Source organism: Copadichromis virginalis, linkage group LG19, assembly GCF_057382275.1.
Source record: "Copadichromis virginalis isolate Kocher_CV1m ecotype Utaka linkage group LG19, C_Virginalis_male_GT1.1, whole genome shotgun sequence".
Classification (NCBI taxonomy): domain Eukaryota; kingdom Metazoa; phylum Chordata; class Actinopteri; order Cichliformes; family Cichlidae; genus Copadichromis; species Copadichromis virginalis.
In genome coordinates this window covers 14,018,347-14,035,732 of record NC_140636.1, presented here as the reverse complement: position 1 = coordinate 14,035,732, position 17,386 = coordinate 14,018,347, and the positions used below count along the sequence as shown (strand labels likewise).

General features: G+C 42.3%; 1 protein-coding gene across 1 annotated transcript; it reads right to left on the bottom strand.

The window, feature by feature from the left end:
- Window positions 1–12,648: 12,648 nt before the first annotated feature.
- LOC146685753 (ladderlectin-like) lies at window positions 12,649–15,543 on the bottom strand. The gene is made up of 8 exons (XM_085442235.1): window positions 15,481–15,543; window positions 15,338–15,395; window positions 15,186–15,215; window positions 14,550–14,582; window positions 14,043–14,134; window positions 13,664–13,789; window positions 13,409–13,508; window positions 12,649–12,939 (listed from the first exon to the last, which is right to left on the bottom strand). Exons 2-8 carry the CDS (start codon window positions 15,384–15,386, stop codon window positions 12,869–12,871), a joined length of 501 nt encoding a protein of 166 aa, XP_085298361.1. The 5' UTR covers window positions 15,387–15,395; window positions 15,481–15,543; the 3' UTR covers window positions 12,649–12,868.
- Between the last annotated feature and the right edge of the window lie 1,843 nt (window positions 15,544–17,386).

Below are 17,386 nucleotides of genomic sequence, written 5' to 3'. Positions count from 1 at the left end.
AAATTTTAATTTCTCTTTTTCTATTAGAAGTGGTAAGAGAGGTGGTGGGACTGCATCTTTAGCCAACAACACACTCACCACCAAACACATTTTATTTGATCATTTTACCACTTTTGAATTCCATGCTATTGTTTTCAGCAGCCCTCCAGTTTTATCTGTCACAGTTTACAGACCACCTAAAGACAGCGCTGCTTTTATCAAGGAATTCACAGAATTTTTAACAAACATACATTCAAACTATAATATGATAATTTTAACCGGTGATTTTAACCTGCACATAGATAATCCTTCTGACCCTGCAGCAAAAGAATTCTTAAACATTCTTCACTGTTTGGATTTTACCCAGCACGTCACACAGCCGACTCACAACAGAGGACACACTCTGGACCTGGTCATCACCCATGGGCTGTCCACCAGCGTGTCCTCTGTTGTTGACTTGGCTGTCTCTGACCACCACTACTGTGTGTTTTTTAACATCACCGGTTTTATTCAGCGGGAGACCTCGGTGCGAACTGTGAGGAGGCGCTATCTAACCTCTGAAGTGGCTGCAAATTTTACCAGGGTTTTAGACGAATGCCCCCCTGTGATTTTACCTGCACCCTGCGATTTGATTTTTAATTATTTCAACAGCAAACTGAAGAAAAGCCTTGACTCCATTGCTCCACTCACCACCAAAAAGATTAACGTAAAACATGCATCACCCTGGAGAAACGAAGAAGTCAAAAAACTCAAAAGAAATTGCAGGGCAGCAGAAAGGAGATGGAGGAAAAATAAAAATACTATCAACCATCAAATATTTTGCGAGCAACTTAAAATGTACAATAATACATTAAGGAAGTCAAGAAATTCATACTTCGCCAAAATAATCAGTATTAACAAAAATAATCCCAAGGTCCTCTTTTCCACCATAGATCAATTATTTAACCCTGATTTTAAAAGCTCCAAAAGAACCCCCACAGACTCGCTCTGTGAGCAGTTTGCAGACCACTTCAGGGGAAAAGTCAGCACCATCAGATCTGATATTTTATCTTCTCACGATATGATTGTAAACACATCTGAGGGCTCGATTGTACCTGAGGAGACACTGGACAGCTTTGTCCTGGTTAATGCTGAGAACCTTCAGAAAGTTTTCTCCACAGTGAGACCCACCACATGTCTTTTAGATCCAATCCCTTCTTCACTCTTTAAAACACTTTATGGATTCTTTGAGGCTGAGCTTTTATACATGATGAATTGCTCTCTTCAGTTGGGTGTCTTCCCTGCTGCCTTTAAAACGGCGGTGGTGAGGCCCCTTCTGAAGAAGAGCAATTTGGATTGTAATGATTTTAATAACTACAGACCTGTATCCAACTTACCATTTTTAAGTAAAGTCTTAGAAAAACTTGTTTTTACTCAGATTACTGATTTTCTCAATGATAGACAGATCCTGGAGATATTCCAGTCTGGATTTAGGGTGAACCACAGCACAGAGACGGCTCTCCTAAAGGTTTTAAATGATCTTAGATGTAACTGGGACTCCCAAAAGCTCTCAGTCCTGGTGCTGCTGGATCTAAGCGCAGCCTTTGATACAGTAGACCACGCTATTCTTTTAAACAGATTGAAACACATGGTGGGCCTCTCTGGTGCTGTACACAACTGGTTCACTTCCTATCTCTCTGACAGATCTTTTATGGTGAGTATGGATACATGCTCCTCTAAGATCCATAAAATGACATGTGGTGTGCCTCAAGGGTCGGTTCTAGGCCCTGTACTTTTTAATTTGTATATGCTCCCTCTCGGCAGTGTCATCAGGAGGCATGGAGTGAACTTCCACAGTTACGCTGATGACACGCAGCTGTACATCTCCGTGTCTCCTGATGACACCAGACCAATGGATGCCCTTTTTAACTGTATCTTAGATATACGATCTTGGATGGCAGAAAACTTTTTACAGCTTAACCAGGACAAGACTGAAGTTTTAATCGTCGGTCCTGAGGCTCAGAGAGAGAAACTCTTGTTTAAATTAGAGGCATTTTCACTATGTCCTTCGCTACAAGTGAAAAACCTGGGTGTTATTTTCGACTCTGAGCTTGGTTTTATCCCACATATTAAACATGTAACCAAAATTGGATTTTTTCATCTAAAGAATATAGCCAGAGTCCGCCCTATTCTCTCTCGGGCCAACACGGAGATGCTGATGCATGCTTTTATTACCAGTCGCATTGATTACTGTAATGCCCTGCTCTCTGGTCTTCCTAAGAAGAATATTTCAACTTTACAACTTTTGCAAAACTCGGCAGCTCGTGTGCTGACGAAGACCAGAGGGCGGGCCCACATTACACCGGTTTTAGAATCGCTGCACTGGCTCCCCGTGTGTTTCAGGATCGATTTTAAAGTTCTTTTATTGGTTTTTAAATGTCTTAATGGTCTTGGGCCTTCTTATCTCTCAGATCTGCTTTTACCATATGAACCCTCGCGGACCCTGAGGTCCTCTGGTACTGGCCTTTTGATTGTCCCTAAAGTCAGGACACATACTCACGGAGAGGCAGCTTTTCAGTGGTATGGTCCTCGTCTGTGGAACAGCCTGCCGGAGGAGCTCAGGGCCGCAGAGAACGTACATGTTTTTAAGAACAGGCTCAAGACCCACCTTTTTAATTTAGCTTTTACTTAGCGTTTATTTATTTTATGCTTATTTATTCTATCCTGTTATTCTATTATTAATTTAGGATTTACCTAATATTTTTGATTTTATTCTTATTCATTTTTTATCTTCTTACTCTATTTATATTTATATTGTATCCTGTTCTTATTTATTTTATCATTTTACCCTGTATATATCGTATTGTGTCATATCTCCAGTGTTTCCTCAGAGGGCGCTCTCTGCACCGGGGCTGTGATTGACCGTGGCTGCTGGGTCTCTGGGGGTTCTCTCAGCCTGGCTGGGGGGCTCCTTTGCCTCCCTCCTGCTGTGTGCCCAGCCTGGAGGCTGCGGTCTGTGACCGGCTCTCGGTGCAGACGGCTCCCTGTTATAGTGTTTCCTCACTTGGCTCATGCAAGCCCAGCCCAATTTTTACTCTTTAAGTGTGCGCGTGTGTGTATGTGTGTGTGTGTGTGTGGGGGGGGGGGGATATATGTGTATTGAGAGTGTGGGGAGTGAGTTCGAGGGTGGGGTGGGCTGCTTTTAACTATGTAAAGCACTTTGTGCTACATTTTTTTTGTATGAAAAGTGCTTTATAAATAAAGATTGATTGATTGATTGATTGATTGATTGATAATGTAATCAGTCCTAAAAAACTGGCTAGTTCAGAGACTGGGACAGGGCCTCCCCAGAGGCTGAGTTTCAGCCCTCAGCACACTCTGGACCCCTGGAGGCTGGGAACCCAGCTGAGGACTGCACCCGGCTGTCACTGCCTGAGCAGAGTCAATGCTCTGGGCAGCTGCAGCCTGCTATGTGTTTGCCAGGGGCCACTGTGCCTGCTGGTTCTGCTCTGTCCCTGCCAGAGGTGCCCGCGCCTGCTGGTTCTGCTCTGTCCCTGCCAGAGATCCCCGCACCTGCTGGTTCTGCTCTGTGTGTGCCAGGGGCTCCAGTGCCCACTGGTTCTGAGACTGTTTTCGCTGGGGGGCCCGAGGGGTCCGTCCAGCCTCCTGCCTCGTCAGCTGGAGGGCCCGAGGAGCCCGTCCAGCCCCAAGACTCATCAGCTGGAGGTTCAGGAGAACCTAGCCAGCTTCCTGCCTCATCAGCTGGAGAGCCCGAGGAGCCCGTCCAGCTTCCTGCCTCGTCAGCTGGAGGGCCCGAGGAGCCCGTCCAGCCCCAAGACTCGTCAGCTGGAGGTTCAGGAGAACCAAGCCAGCTTCCTGCTTTGGCAGCTGGAGGGCCCGAGGAGCCCGTCCAGTCGCGAGCTGCAGCCTCGTTATCCTCGCCTGCAGCAGCCTCCTCATCAGCTTCAGCTTCACCCACGCCGTCGCCTGGTCCAGCTTCACCTTCACCCACGCCGTCGCCTGGTCCAGCTTCAGCGTCACCATCAGCTTCATCCTCGCCTGGTCCAGCTTCAGCGTCCTCATCAGCGTCGCCTGGTCCAGCCTCCGCATCTTCATCATCTTTGTCTGGTCCAGCCTCCGCAGCTTCATCAGCGTCGCCTGGTCCAGCCTCCGCATCTTCATCATCTTCGTCTGGTCCAGCCTCCGCAGCTTCATCAGCGTCGCCTGGCCCAGCCTCCGCAGCTTCATCATCTTCTGCCTCGCCTGGCCCAGCCTCCGCCTCAGCTTCATCATCTTCTGCCTCGCCTGGTCCAGCCTCCGCCTCAGCTTCATCATCTTCTGCCTCGCCTGGTCCAGCCTCCGCCTCGCCTGGTGCCACAGGGATCACGCCACCTTCAGGTCCCAAACTACCGCCGCAACATCTTCGAGCATTTGTCAGGCCGCTTGTTGGGCATCATCACCACCGTGGCCGCCCTCCGGACTTTTGTTGCCACCCCCGCCTTCTGCGTGGACGACCTCCTGCACGCCGCCACTGCCTTCCGCATTGCCGGCCTCCAGGACTGCATTCGCACCGCTGTTGCCGTCCGCACGGTCGGCCCCCGGACCTGCTTCCTCGTTGCCGTCCGCACGGTCGGCCCCCGGAACTGTTTCCTCGCTGTTGCTGCCATCCGCACGGTTGGCCCCCGGAACTGTTTCCTCGCCGTTGCTGTCGGCCTCCGGGTCGGCCCCCTGAACTTGTCCATCTGGGCCTTTTTGGACTATGTCCCTCCATCCTGGACCCCCACCGCCCGCCCTGGTCGGGTCGTTTTCTGTTTTTTGGTTTTTTGGGGGGGTTTTTTTGGGCGGTTTTTGTGTTTCTGTTGGGCTGTCTGGAGCCAGCCCTTGAGGGGGGGGGGGGGGTACTGTCATGGTCCTGAGTCTGAGGACTCAGTTTTGTGTTTCCTTATGCTTTTGTTCATTCCGAGTGTGTATTCTGTTGTGATTTTGCCATTTGTTAGGTTTCTGTTCTTTGCCTGCCTGCTCCCACTTCTGTGTTCCCTCTGTCTGTCCATGGTGTTATTGAGTCTGCCTGTCAAGTTCAGTGTCCTGTCTGGTTCTCTGTGTCTGTTAGTTTCCTGTTTTATTCTGAAAGTTAATGTCTTATGTCAGTGTGTTCAGTTTTACCTCTCCCCTGTTTCGTTAGCCTAATTGCTCCCAGCTGTGTCTCCCCTCTGTGCTCTGTTCAGGTCCCTGCGTTTTTGTCCATTAGTGTCAACTGTGTCCACCCCTGCATGTCATCTCCTCATTACCTAGCGTGTATTTATAGTGTGTGTTGGCTTCTGTTCATCGTTGGATCGTCTGTGTTTCTCGGTGTATCTACGTCTCTCTGCATTCTCAGCCCTCGGTTCATGCTTAGGTTTGTCATTTAGTTTTTCCAGTCTAGGTTTTTTTTCAGTCATTTGTCTTTTCTCACTGCCTGTTCGGTCGCTCCTCTTCTGTAAATAAATCATCGCTCTCATCACCAGTCCACCGCCTGCATTTTGGGTCCTTTTTCTCCTACACCACACGGCTCACCCCGCCAGCCGTGACACTCTTCACCTCACTCTCATACCTGTTCAATCGTTCTTCTTCTTGGTAAATGGTAAATGTCCTGTATTTGTATAGCGCTTTACTAAGGACCCCAAAGCGCTTTACACATCCAGTCATCCACACATTCACACACACATTCACACATTGGTGATGAAGCTACATTGTAGCCACAGCTGCCCTGGGGCGCACTGACAGAGGCGAGGCTGCTGGACACTGGCGCCGCCGGGCCCTCTGACCACCACCAGTAAGCAACGGGTGAAGTGTCTTGCCCAAGGACACAACGACCGAGACTGTCCGAGCCGGGGCTCGAACCGGCAACCTTCCGAACTCTTGAGCCACAATCACCCCGGCTTTATCTACTGAACGCTGCATCTACATATTTTGGCCATCCAATCGAGTTGTTTGTAAGCACACAATGTCCACCCACACCTTATCTCTCTCTGTCTTTCTTTCTGACTTACAGAAAGAAAGACAGAGAGAGCTTCCTGTAAGCCGTTGCTTACAGGAAGCAACGGCTGTTCTTCGCTGGATCGTTGTGAGAATCGTGTCAGTGAAAGTCGAGCGTCCCAGCAAGTATTTTCCCGTGCAGTGTGTGTTTAGAATCTAACAAGCGTTTCTTTGTGTACAGATTCCCTGGACTGTTTACCTGGTGTGCGAGTGGATTCGTGTTTGGATTGTGTGGAGAGAGACGAGCGTGTTCCCCTGGATTTTCCACGGAGCCCTGCCCCCCTCACCTTTTGTACATAGCACTGCCCCGCATCTGTGTATATACACTCGTTGGACATTGTTCTTTAATAAATTCTCTTGTGTGCATCATCCCCGGAGTCCAGCGTGTGAGTCCACCTTGTACTTCGTGACATCTACTTCCTCTATTTCATTAGTTATATTTACCCCAGGTGTATATCCTCATTAGCCTGTCTATTTAAGCCCTCAGTTTCTCCCAGTTCCTTGTTTCATTGTCGTCAACTCCTCATGTGTGTTTCCTGTTCATTCAGTCATGTGCAGTCCTCTTAGTTCAGTCATTAACCCTTTAGAGCCGGTCGGAGCGGGCACGCCTTGTTTTACGTAACTATTTTTAAATCCCGGTAGCTCTGCAACCACGTAAGCTAGCGCAATAATTTTTTTTGCATATGAAACCGGAGGAGTTGTACTTACATCTTATGCCATCAGCTTGTCCTAGGTCACGGTTTCCTTCCACATATAGCTTTGCAAAAACTGCATAAAAAGCACTTGCAGCAACAAAAACATAATATTCCAGAAACACGCTTTGCCGATCCGATCAGCTGTTCATAACACTTCCTATGTTGGAATAGACGTCAGCGCGAACTTTTGCATGTCCGCCATTACCTGCCCGAAACCGGAAGTGACGTCATTTTGCGGAAATGTAGTCTTTTTTACCATCAGGGCCTCAGGGCCTATACTGCTCTTTTTAAAAGTTATGTTTGACTTCATGACTTTCTGTGTCGTTTCTGGGATGCTTAGGACTCATATTGCACTGCTGGAAATAGTTTATTTTGATGCATATGCTGCTTTTTTGCAAATTTGCAGTATAATATTTATTTTCGTTTTTCCTGCAGTGTATAAAAATTGGTGTATTTCAAAAATAAAACTATGAAGACACTCAAAATAAATTTCCTGTGGTGGGAAACTATTTTGTGCAACTTTTTTGTATTTACAGTTTTGAGGGATAAGCCTCTTAAATTTCTCTAACTAGAAATATATGTTAAAAAAGCAAAAACGATTTTCAATTTTTTTGTAGTTTATTGCACTTTTTTGCAATTTATGTAATTATTATGCACTTAATGAATACATATTATTAAAATCTGGGCTATAATTGTTGTATTGATGTATAGCAACTTGAAATGCTCCCAAAAATGGCACCACAGCATGTAAAAATATAATATAAGCTCTGGCGGACTTGGTTCTATGGTAGGTCTTAAAGGGTTAAACAGTGTGCATATTCTAAATCAGCTGGCGAGTCCTGCGTTTGGGTCCTTTCTCTCCTTATTCCACACACTGAACGTGACACAAATTTAACACTGTGGAGACAAGCATCAATATTCTGGTTAGATAAGAGAAGCTTGGAAAGAAAACAACTGGACTTCTTTAAGATGCTTGAAGACATTTCACTTCTCAGCTGAGAAGCTTCTTCAGTTCTAAAACCAAATGGTGGAGAGTCCCAGGGATTGAAATCCTAGCGGGGGTTGTCCCTTACGCTCTGAACGACCATCCTCAAACAGAGGCTGTGACAACAGCTTTCTGCCACCTTCAATGCAGTTTTGACATCCTTCCCAGGTCCCAAAACCCCCACTCACATTTTGTGTCAAATGATCTCAATGGATCATATGATAGGGTGAGGCAAGGTTTCGCAATGGTTTAACCCCAAACTTCTATCGAAAATGAACTACTCCTTTTTTCACACCTTGTGATAAGGCACATAATCAACAGTGGGTCAGCAACCCTCTTAAGGGACAACTCCCACTAGGGCTTAAATACCTGGGACATTACCTGCCAGGTATTACATACCTAGGACCGCTCGCCCCTGCGGGCGGTCAGTCCTCCAAGCTCGGGTCCTCTACGAGAGGCTCGGGAGCTTGAGGGTCCTGTGCAGTATCTTAGCTGTTCCCAAGACTGCACTCTTCTGGACAGAGATCTAAATAATAATAATAATGGATTGCATTTATATAGCACTATTCATTCACTCTCACATTCACACACTGGTGGAGGTAGCTACAGTTGTAGCCACAGCTGCCCTGGGGCAGACTGACAGAGGCGAGGCTGCCATATCGCACCATCGGCCCCTCTGGCCATCACCAGTAGGCGGTAGGTGAAGTGTCTGGCCCAAGGACACAACGACCGAGACTGTCCGAGCCGGGGCTCGAACCGGCAACCTTCCGATTACAAGACTCTCTAGACTGACTCTCTCTCTCTCTCTCTCTCTCTCTCTCTCTCTATATATATATATATATATATATTATGAGCTGGAATGTGCAGAAAATAGGTTTAAATATTAAACAAATTTCTTCCAGTCAGAGAATGTTGCATATAATTACATTTTTGCTTGATGCATAAAGTTAAAAGATTAAAACTAATAAAACAAGTTTTAAAAAGATACTTTTCCATTTGATTACATTTTGTATGATGGATTATGCAGAAAAAGTAGAATTGGGCTGAAAGATCTATCGCTTTATCACCTATTCAGGTTGTAAATCGTGTTTTTAAAAAGTAACTAAGTAACTAATAAGTAATTAATTACTTTCGAAAATAAGTAATCAGTAAAGTAACGGGATTACTTTTTTGGGGAAGTAATCAGTAATTAGCTACTGATTACTTTTTTCAAGTAACTTGACCAACACTGTTAATTAGTCATTGTCAATTGTTGATTTCTCCTGTTCTCATTGTATGACGTATTTTGATAGCTGTTTTGTAGCCGTTTGCATACAATGCATACTCTCTCTCTCTCTCTTCATATGTGTGTGTGTTTCTCTGGTGAAATTCAGTATGGTTCCGACAACAGTTTTAGCTTTATGTTAATGTACAATCCTTAATATGTTTTATGTGTGTGTCTGTGTGTGCACCAGAGGGAGTGTTCGCCCAGGGCGCCAAACAGGCTAGGACCACCACTGGTTATCCAAATAACTGTAATTCATTTGTGTAACATCACACTTTGAATATCTTCACATTGGACTACAACCCTTTATAATCAACCTGTCTACTAATCAGTCAGAAATAGACTATGGCTTCATTTTTGAAATATTTCAAAATTTTACCTGTGTATCAAGTTGAGCCCAGACCTAAACAAAATGCCCTTATTGATCTTTGATCCACTGCTGAAAAAAACTAAGACTAACATAGGGAAGCGAGGGAAGTAAAATCTGATCCGTGACAAAGTAAATCTTAAAAAAAATAATGATATCCCTAAAGATTAACTATGTATCCATTACACAGCATACCTGATTGTATACTAAAACAATACCACAATCTCATTAAAGAATTTCTCTGGGCAGGGAGGAAGCCTAAAGTGGGCCACCATAGAAAAGATTCTTGTCACATCCTTTCACCCTATACAGATGTCATCACAACAATCCAGTGGTAAAGAGACACAATTACTGAACACTCTCAGGAGGTTTGGGCAAAGGCTACAAAATGTACAAACTCTCCGATTACAAACAGCAATATGGGTCACTTTGGTATAGCCCAGCATTAAAAATAGAGAAACAAATATTATTTTGAAAAAGAACTCTTGGTAATGGAATTCATACAATTAGTGACTTCTATAAAGATGGTATTCTTAAATCTTTTGTTGAGTTAGTTCAAGAGTACAACCTATGAGATAGGGGTGACTTCTGGAAGTATTTTGTGGGATTATAATATTATTTTATGCCATGTTAGACCCCTAATTAAAGATTGTGAATTATTATGTAGTTTTAGTTTGCATTATTCTCCTGAATTAGAAGAAGGTGATAGCTATTGCATTTGTTAAACTGATTTGCATTACATTAGTCTGCTGATTTATTGTGAATGAATGATATTGTTTTATGATGCATTATACTGCTGAGTTGTAAGAAATACTGTTTGCAGAAAGTCATCGCCTTATTTGTCTGATTAGAAGAGAACAGAACATACTGGAGTTTTCTGCCCCATCTCAGCAGGAGCAGATAAACAGGGAGCCAAGGTCGTAGCTTAGGCGCCGTGTGAGAGAAAGAAGGTGAATGTTTAGGCTTTTGTGATAAGGTGGGGGCCACTAGAGGTTATAAGAGTTTGATCAATGCTCCACCATTTTGAGATCTGAGGCTGTCTGTGTACGGTGTCCATCTCCCACGCGCGTGATCATTAAAATCATTGTTTGACTCAACCCGGCAGGACCAGTGTTGTTATTGTGGTTTTTCCTCTTGTCTCCATCCCCAATTTTTGAACCCGTAACAATTTGCAGATTAGACATTGCATAGAAAATTGTCAGCCAAACAAAGCAGATAATTCAGTAGTTAACCCAACCCCATCTAATCACAAGGCATTACTATTCCACAGTAACTCAATTCACATGACCACCAGCACATGTGACAATCTAAGAATTATCTAGTAGAGAGAAATAGAATTGTGAAATAGATACCTGGGAATATATCTTGGCTGATAATGGTAAAAGTAACAGACATGTTAGACATAACATCATGGACATCATGCAGGCTTTTTAGAACAGGATTTATAAATAAAAATGTCTGTTGTAAATGTGAAAAGGAAACTGCCACCTTTCTGTATTTGTGACAGGTTGAAGGACTACTGCATATAAAACTGTTCAGTTAATACTAATTCATATCAGTTGATATAAGGACGAAAATAATGTAAATATGGTAAGAAAATGGTTAAGAGTTTATTATTTTTCATGTTATATTAATGGCTTTCATGTTACTTAAGAGAACTACAATCTATACATCTCTGATTGGCTAGTAAGCCTTTTTTGGGATTGATTAGTAGTGTCTCTATTCTCCACTAGGGGGCTTTCGCGCGTTCTCCTCACTGCAATAAACGACTGCATGAGAGACGCAAGTCATAATCACTCTCGTGATTCTTTTCTCCCTGTTTTGAGGGGTGTAACACATTTCATATTGGAATGTGCCAATGTTAAGCTATTTTGGCATAGAATATAAAGCTCCAAGAGAAATGAGTAAGACTAAGCCACTGTCCCTATGTTTAGGTCTTCTACGAGATAAAACAGTAATTCCACCACTGCAAAAATGGTGCACAGTTAGGTTTGTCTCTGCAGCCAGAATTATACTCAGACATTGCCCACAAACCCAACATTCCAAGAGTGGAAAGTTCTAATATGTGAGACTGTCATATCAGGCTATTCTGACTGGATTGAGGGGCAAAGGGCCTGTGGTACTAGAGAGTTGGGATTGCTTTGCATGGTACCTCACCCCTACTAGTGTCTGACTGTGATCTCTACTAGAAAAACTTTAAGGAACACATTAAGGAACACAGGGGAGATAAAATAAACAGAAAATTCAAGGACCTAAATATAGCCTATGATGAAAACTCAAAAGTTCATGGAAAATACAATACTCAAACAACCATAAATTTTACAGAACTCAAAAAAACTGGGTCAGAGGGCCCGGTGGCGCCAGTGTCCGGCAGCCTCGCCTCTGTCAGTGCGCCCCAGGGCAGCTGTGGGTACAATGTAGCTTGCTATCGCCAGTGTGTGAATGTGTGTGTGAATGGGTGAATGACTGAATGTAGTGTAAAGCGCTTTGGGGTCCTTAAGGACTAGAAAAGCGCTATACAAATGCAGGCCATTTACCATTTTACCATAAACAATTCTTGACCTAGTAGGGGTGCTAAAAGATGTTCTTAGAGTGACTGCACATTTCTGTTTTTTGGGGGGTTTGTTTTCTTTTTTGTTGTTGTTATTTGTTTGGTTTTTTTTAACAATTATTTTATTACGCAATGATTCAATTTTCACAGGCCAAAACATGTGCTGTAATCAAAATGCTGATAGGACAGATATCACATTGGAAAAACATTTGGAGTAATTTTGGCCCACGTGTCTTTGGGGGGTTTTTGAGCATGAATCGCTTTCATGAGTTCATGCCACAGCATCTTAAACGAATTCAGGTCAGGACTTTGACTAGACCACTCCAAAGGTTTCATTTTGTTTTTGTTAATGTGATTTTGCACAAAGTAAATAAACTTGAAAACTGAAATGAATTACCATCTTATAATCTGATTGTCTTTTATGCACACCAATGTCATGCTGCCTAGCTGTTGTTCTGGATTTCTGCTCTGGTTCATGGTCATTTGTGTTTCCTCTGTATTTTAGACTTTAAATAAACCTAAACAGTTCCTGCCTGCCTGGGTATTTCAACCCAGATCCTCTTTCCTGTTATCAGTGAACATCCCTGATGGTGTTTCTGCACTTGCATGCATGTGTTCATCTATTAATTTAACCAAATCTCTCACACAAAACAACCTAGATTCATAAGGAGCATTACAGACCAGAGGCAAATCACATAAATCTAATTTTGGGATGTATGGCTTTACTGCCCCTTTAATTTCTGGTATTGGTATTGTTTATTGTTATTTGGGTTTGAAAGAATTTTAAGGAGACTTACAAGAGGTACAAGAAAGGAAATTACACATTGTCTTTATTATAGAAAAGAAATTGTTACACTGACCAACAAAGTTTAAAATTTACTAGCACTTCATTATTTAAGTCTTTGAAGAATACATTTTTAGAAATTAAAAAAAAATCTCCCATTCAATAACACATACAACAGAGTTTATGCTTTTAAACAGAAAAAAAATACAATGTGGTCCACCCACAGGCCTCAGATGTTTAGCATAAATGTTAACAACCAAATGGATTCTTAGAGCAGATGAAAGAATAACTGGAAGTACACAGAGTGTTACCCCAACCATCTGGAATTAGAAAGAGACAAATCAAAATTAACACTAAATTAATCAAGGCAGTGGTTTTTATCAGCAATTAACAGCATTTAAATAGAGGTCAGCACCTATTGATTCTTATTTAAAAATATATTCATTTCATCCAAGTTGAAATATTTCACCTAGATTAACACCCCACCTGCAGTTACCCTGTGCCCCAGCAGTTTGGCATTCTCTGCAGCAGACTGACAAATTCTGCACCGTTATTCCCAGTAAACAAACCCTTATGTGTTTGGGCACAATAATACACTTTACTGACACACTGTATATCAGATTTAACAAAATGGCATACATTTAAACACAGGGTGTGTCAGTCTCATAGCTTGAAAGAAGCCATGTATCAAATTTGATCTGAACTGACATATCAAGGTTAACTCTACAGGCAATGCTCTATGTAAGAAAATAAAATAATATAACATTTTCAGATGCTGATATTACTCACAGGTGGATCGTAGGAAGAGGCAAGGGTAGCTGCTGGAAGAGGACTGGCTGTACCAGTTGGTGTAATAGAAACCCTCACGGTCAATCCAAAGCCACTGGTTCTGAGATGCAAAGAACATATGTGTGAGGGAGTGTTGACTTAGTCTCTTCATTTATTCTCATATCCATTCTGTGTAAGTCTAGACCCACTTCCGACCAGGACCAAAGTTTGATCTGGACTGACTGAGGTGGTGTTTCTTTTTTTCTAAAACTCTACCTGCAGTCTGAAACCTCCCAGCCAAGCAGTAGTCTGACCCGCTGTCTGTGTCATCTGTTGGAGGAAGCTGTACTCTCTGAGGTTGGTAACTGAGGCCAGATTGCCACCCAGACTATTGCAGTACTCCTATTGGATAGATGAACATAAAGAGATGTATCATTAAGCTGCAGTGTGAACTTAAAGCTCTGTGAGTCATGTGGGAGACTGACTGTCCTACAAATATATACAATCACCAAAGCTTTAGATCAGGTGAAGCAGAGACCGCCATTTCTATGATTTCCATGAAAGGGTGTTTCTAAAAATTTGCTCAGCTAATTCAAAAACCATGGAACATCTCATTGTTCAGGTGTAAATGTATAGTTGAGCTCAATGACAGTACCTCAGCAGAGAACCAGGACCTGGGACTATTGATGAACTTGAAGCAGCGAGGACCATAGCTGAACCAGCCATCTGGACAGAAGCTAAAACGAGCTGCAGGCAGACAGTGATGAATACTTTATTATTGTGTCTACTTTTGTTTCTTTACTTTTGATCATGCTTTTATAGCATGTTTAACAGCCTCAAAAACCACATTAAAATGACATTTTAATGGGAGAGAAAATGTATTTAAAGTAAAGTAAAGTAAGTAAAGACATTTGACAAAAGGTAAAATTCCTATTGCTCATCAGTTTCACCACAGCATTCTTTCCAATCAATCCTTAGTTGGGGTGCCAAAAATATGGGCACTATATTTAATAAGCTTACACATTCATACATATCCAAACTTCTCTACTGTGGCCTGCAGAGAGAGGTGTTTGAATTTGATTTGACTATTTGTTGCTGTTAATTAAAAGCTTATTTACCAGTGAACTAAACAAGGTCAAAAAGGGAAGTGAAAGAGTCTTACCTTGAGGTTTGGCTGCTCCTTCAAACTCCTGGGCTGCACAAAAACAAATTAACACAATCAGTGATAAAAAGGAAGATATATATCATTTTAAGAATGTTCTCATTGGTTCCTACACACAACATGTGAAGCACTTTACAATGTGACTGACTCTAAACTAGATATGTTAGCTGACTGTGAGCACGTGTGACTTCAAAGACTACGTCAGGCACCATCACCTTATTTATTGTGAATGTTTTCAGCTGCCTTCATGAGAAACTGAAATTGCATACAGGTCATTTATGTGCCTTGTAATGAGGCCAAGTTAAATATGTGTGAGTTGGTTAAGGATGCACATTGCTAACCTTCAAACTGTGTAACAGTGAAATTCAAAGCAACATTCAAGTTGTAACTGTACTGAAGATACTACACTTGAAATTTGAGATCATATTGAAGTCTAAGGTTGTGGTGCTGAAACGCTGGTTGAACTGTAGACAGACTGTTTTGATTATTTATTGTGTGTTCTCTTGTCTGTCACAGTGCAGGCTAAGTATGACACAAAAGCCAACAGCGAAGGGGACACTGACCACACGTGTGTTGGTGTTAGATTCTGTTCTCACTGTCTTTGTACGTCTTAAAAGAAACACTTTCAACACTCACCTGAAGTCTGCTGATTGTCTTCAGCTGGAACTGCAGAGAAAAATGACACAGTCAGTAAAAATGGTGCATTAGTGAGTCTCCCATCACTTCTTCAGGGTTGGCTGATTGACTGATGAGCAGGTTTGTTTGAGTCTGTGTGTGCTGAATATTACCTGCCAGTGCAGCATAGAGGAGAGCGGAGAGGAGCAGGACAGTCTTCATGTTGATCCTCTGTTATGAAATAAACAAAAACAGCCAATGAATATCCAGAAAGAGCACAGGCATGAAGTCAGTGAATGAAAAGTAGGATTCTTACCTGTCAGGTAAAGATGTTGTTCAAGTATCAGCTGAGTGATGCAGTAATGACGGGGAACTTCTCTGGTCTTTATATACGTAAACTGAGTCACATCAGGTCACGTTCCTGTGGGCGTATGCAGGCCAGGAAGATATTTGCAGAGTGTACATAAAGGTATGTACTTGAACTCTGATCTGTTTGGTAAACAGGAAGTTATTGATGTGTAAATTGTATCTGGCACATGTATTGTGATACATGACCTCATGTTGTTTTGACTTTGTGCAATACAAAAGCAGTGAACTGAAATCTATTGAACATTAACAGTGGTCGTCAAAAAATGACACACTTCATGGTCTTGAAAATGTATTTCCACCTGTTAGTTTGTACATGATAGGCATGTAACAATACTTGATTCAAACAAGCAAGTAAATGAAAACAAGGACAAAACAATGAATGACGGTTCTTGTGATATATTCAAAATATACACAAGCTATGACATATGAACAGGACTGACTACCAAATAAAAAAATAACATTAGCCAAATAATATTAGCAGAGCAATCACAAGGCAAGTGGTATAAATTTAAAAGTTGTCTTTAAAGTTTTAAAACTTGTCTGAGTGTTAATGCTGAACTCCTCCTCCTGCTGTTTAGATGTCCTGCCAACAAGTTTTTTCAAAAAGGTCTCAAAGACTTTAGAGTCAGACCTGTTACAGATCGTCAACTTTTCTTTATTATCAGGTGTGTTTCCAGAATCACTAAAAACTGCTGTAATCAAACCTATACTGAAAAAGGACAATCTTGACAAGACACAAATGAACAACTACAGGCCGATCTCAAATCTCCCGTTTTTAAGTAAGATCATTGAAAAAGCAGTTTCTCAACAGCTCAGTTACTTCTTAAAACAGAATAATTGCTACGATGCCTTCCAGTCAGGTTTTAGACAGAACCACAGCACTGAAACTGCTCTGACCAAAGTGTTTAATGACATATGTCTGAATACAGACAGTGGAAAAATGTCAGTCCTAGTTTTACTGGATCTCAGTGCAGCATTTGATACAGTTGACCACAACATATTACTCAAACGACTGGAGAACTGGACAGGTCTTTCAGGAACTGTACTAAACTGGTTCAAAACATACTTAGAAAACAGGAAATACTTTGTATCAATAGGTAACTTCACATCTGAGCAGACAAGTATCACATGTGGAGTTCCCCAAGGTTCCATCTTGGGACCCCTTCTGTTTAACATCTACATGCTCCCACTGGCACAGATTATAAAGAACAACAAAATAAACTATCACAGCTATGCAGATGACACACAAATATATATCACAATGTCACCAGGAGACCGAGGCCCTGTACAGGCTCTTGGTAAATGCATTGAGGAAATCAATGACTGGTTGTGCCACAATTTTCTCCAGCTAAACAAAAACAAAACTGAGGTAATAGTCTTTGGCGCCAAAGAAAAACGATTACAGGTCACCAGAGAACTTCAATCTATACATCTAAAAACCACAAACCAGGCGAGAAATTTGGGTGTAGTGATGGATGCAGACCTAAACTTAGAAAAACACATTAAGACAATAACAAAGTCAGCTTACTATCACCTCAAGAATATATCAAGGATAAAAGATCTGATGTCTCAACAGGACCTGGAAAAACTAGTCCATGCATTCATCTTTAGTAGGCTTGATTACTGTAACAGCATCTTTACAGGTCTACCTAAAAAATCAGTCAGACAACTACAGCTCATTCAGAACTCTGCTGCTCGAGTCCTCACTAAGACCAAAAAAGTGGACCACATCAGTCCAGCTCTGAGGTCCTTACACTGGCTGCCTGTCCGTCAGAGGATAGACTTTAAAGTTCTGATGCTGGTCTATAAAGCTCTGAATGGTTTAGGACCAAAATACATCAATGACCTCCTGA

Coding starts and splice junctions, on each gene's coding strand:
- LOC146685753 (XM_085442235.1), bottom strand. CDS start 15,386: ATGAAGACTGTCCTGCTCCTCTCCGCTCTCCTCTATGCTGCACTGGCA. Junction 14,135..14,549: donor AGGAGCAGCCAAACCTCAAG/GTAAGACTCTTT, acceptor GTCTGCCTGCAG/CTCGTTTTAGCTTCTGTCCA. Junction 13,790..14,042: donor GGTCCTGGTTCTCTGCTGAG/GTACTGTCATTG, acceptor TCTATCCAATAG/GAGTACTGCAATAGTCTGGG.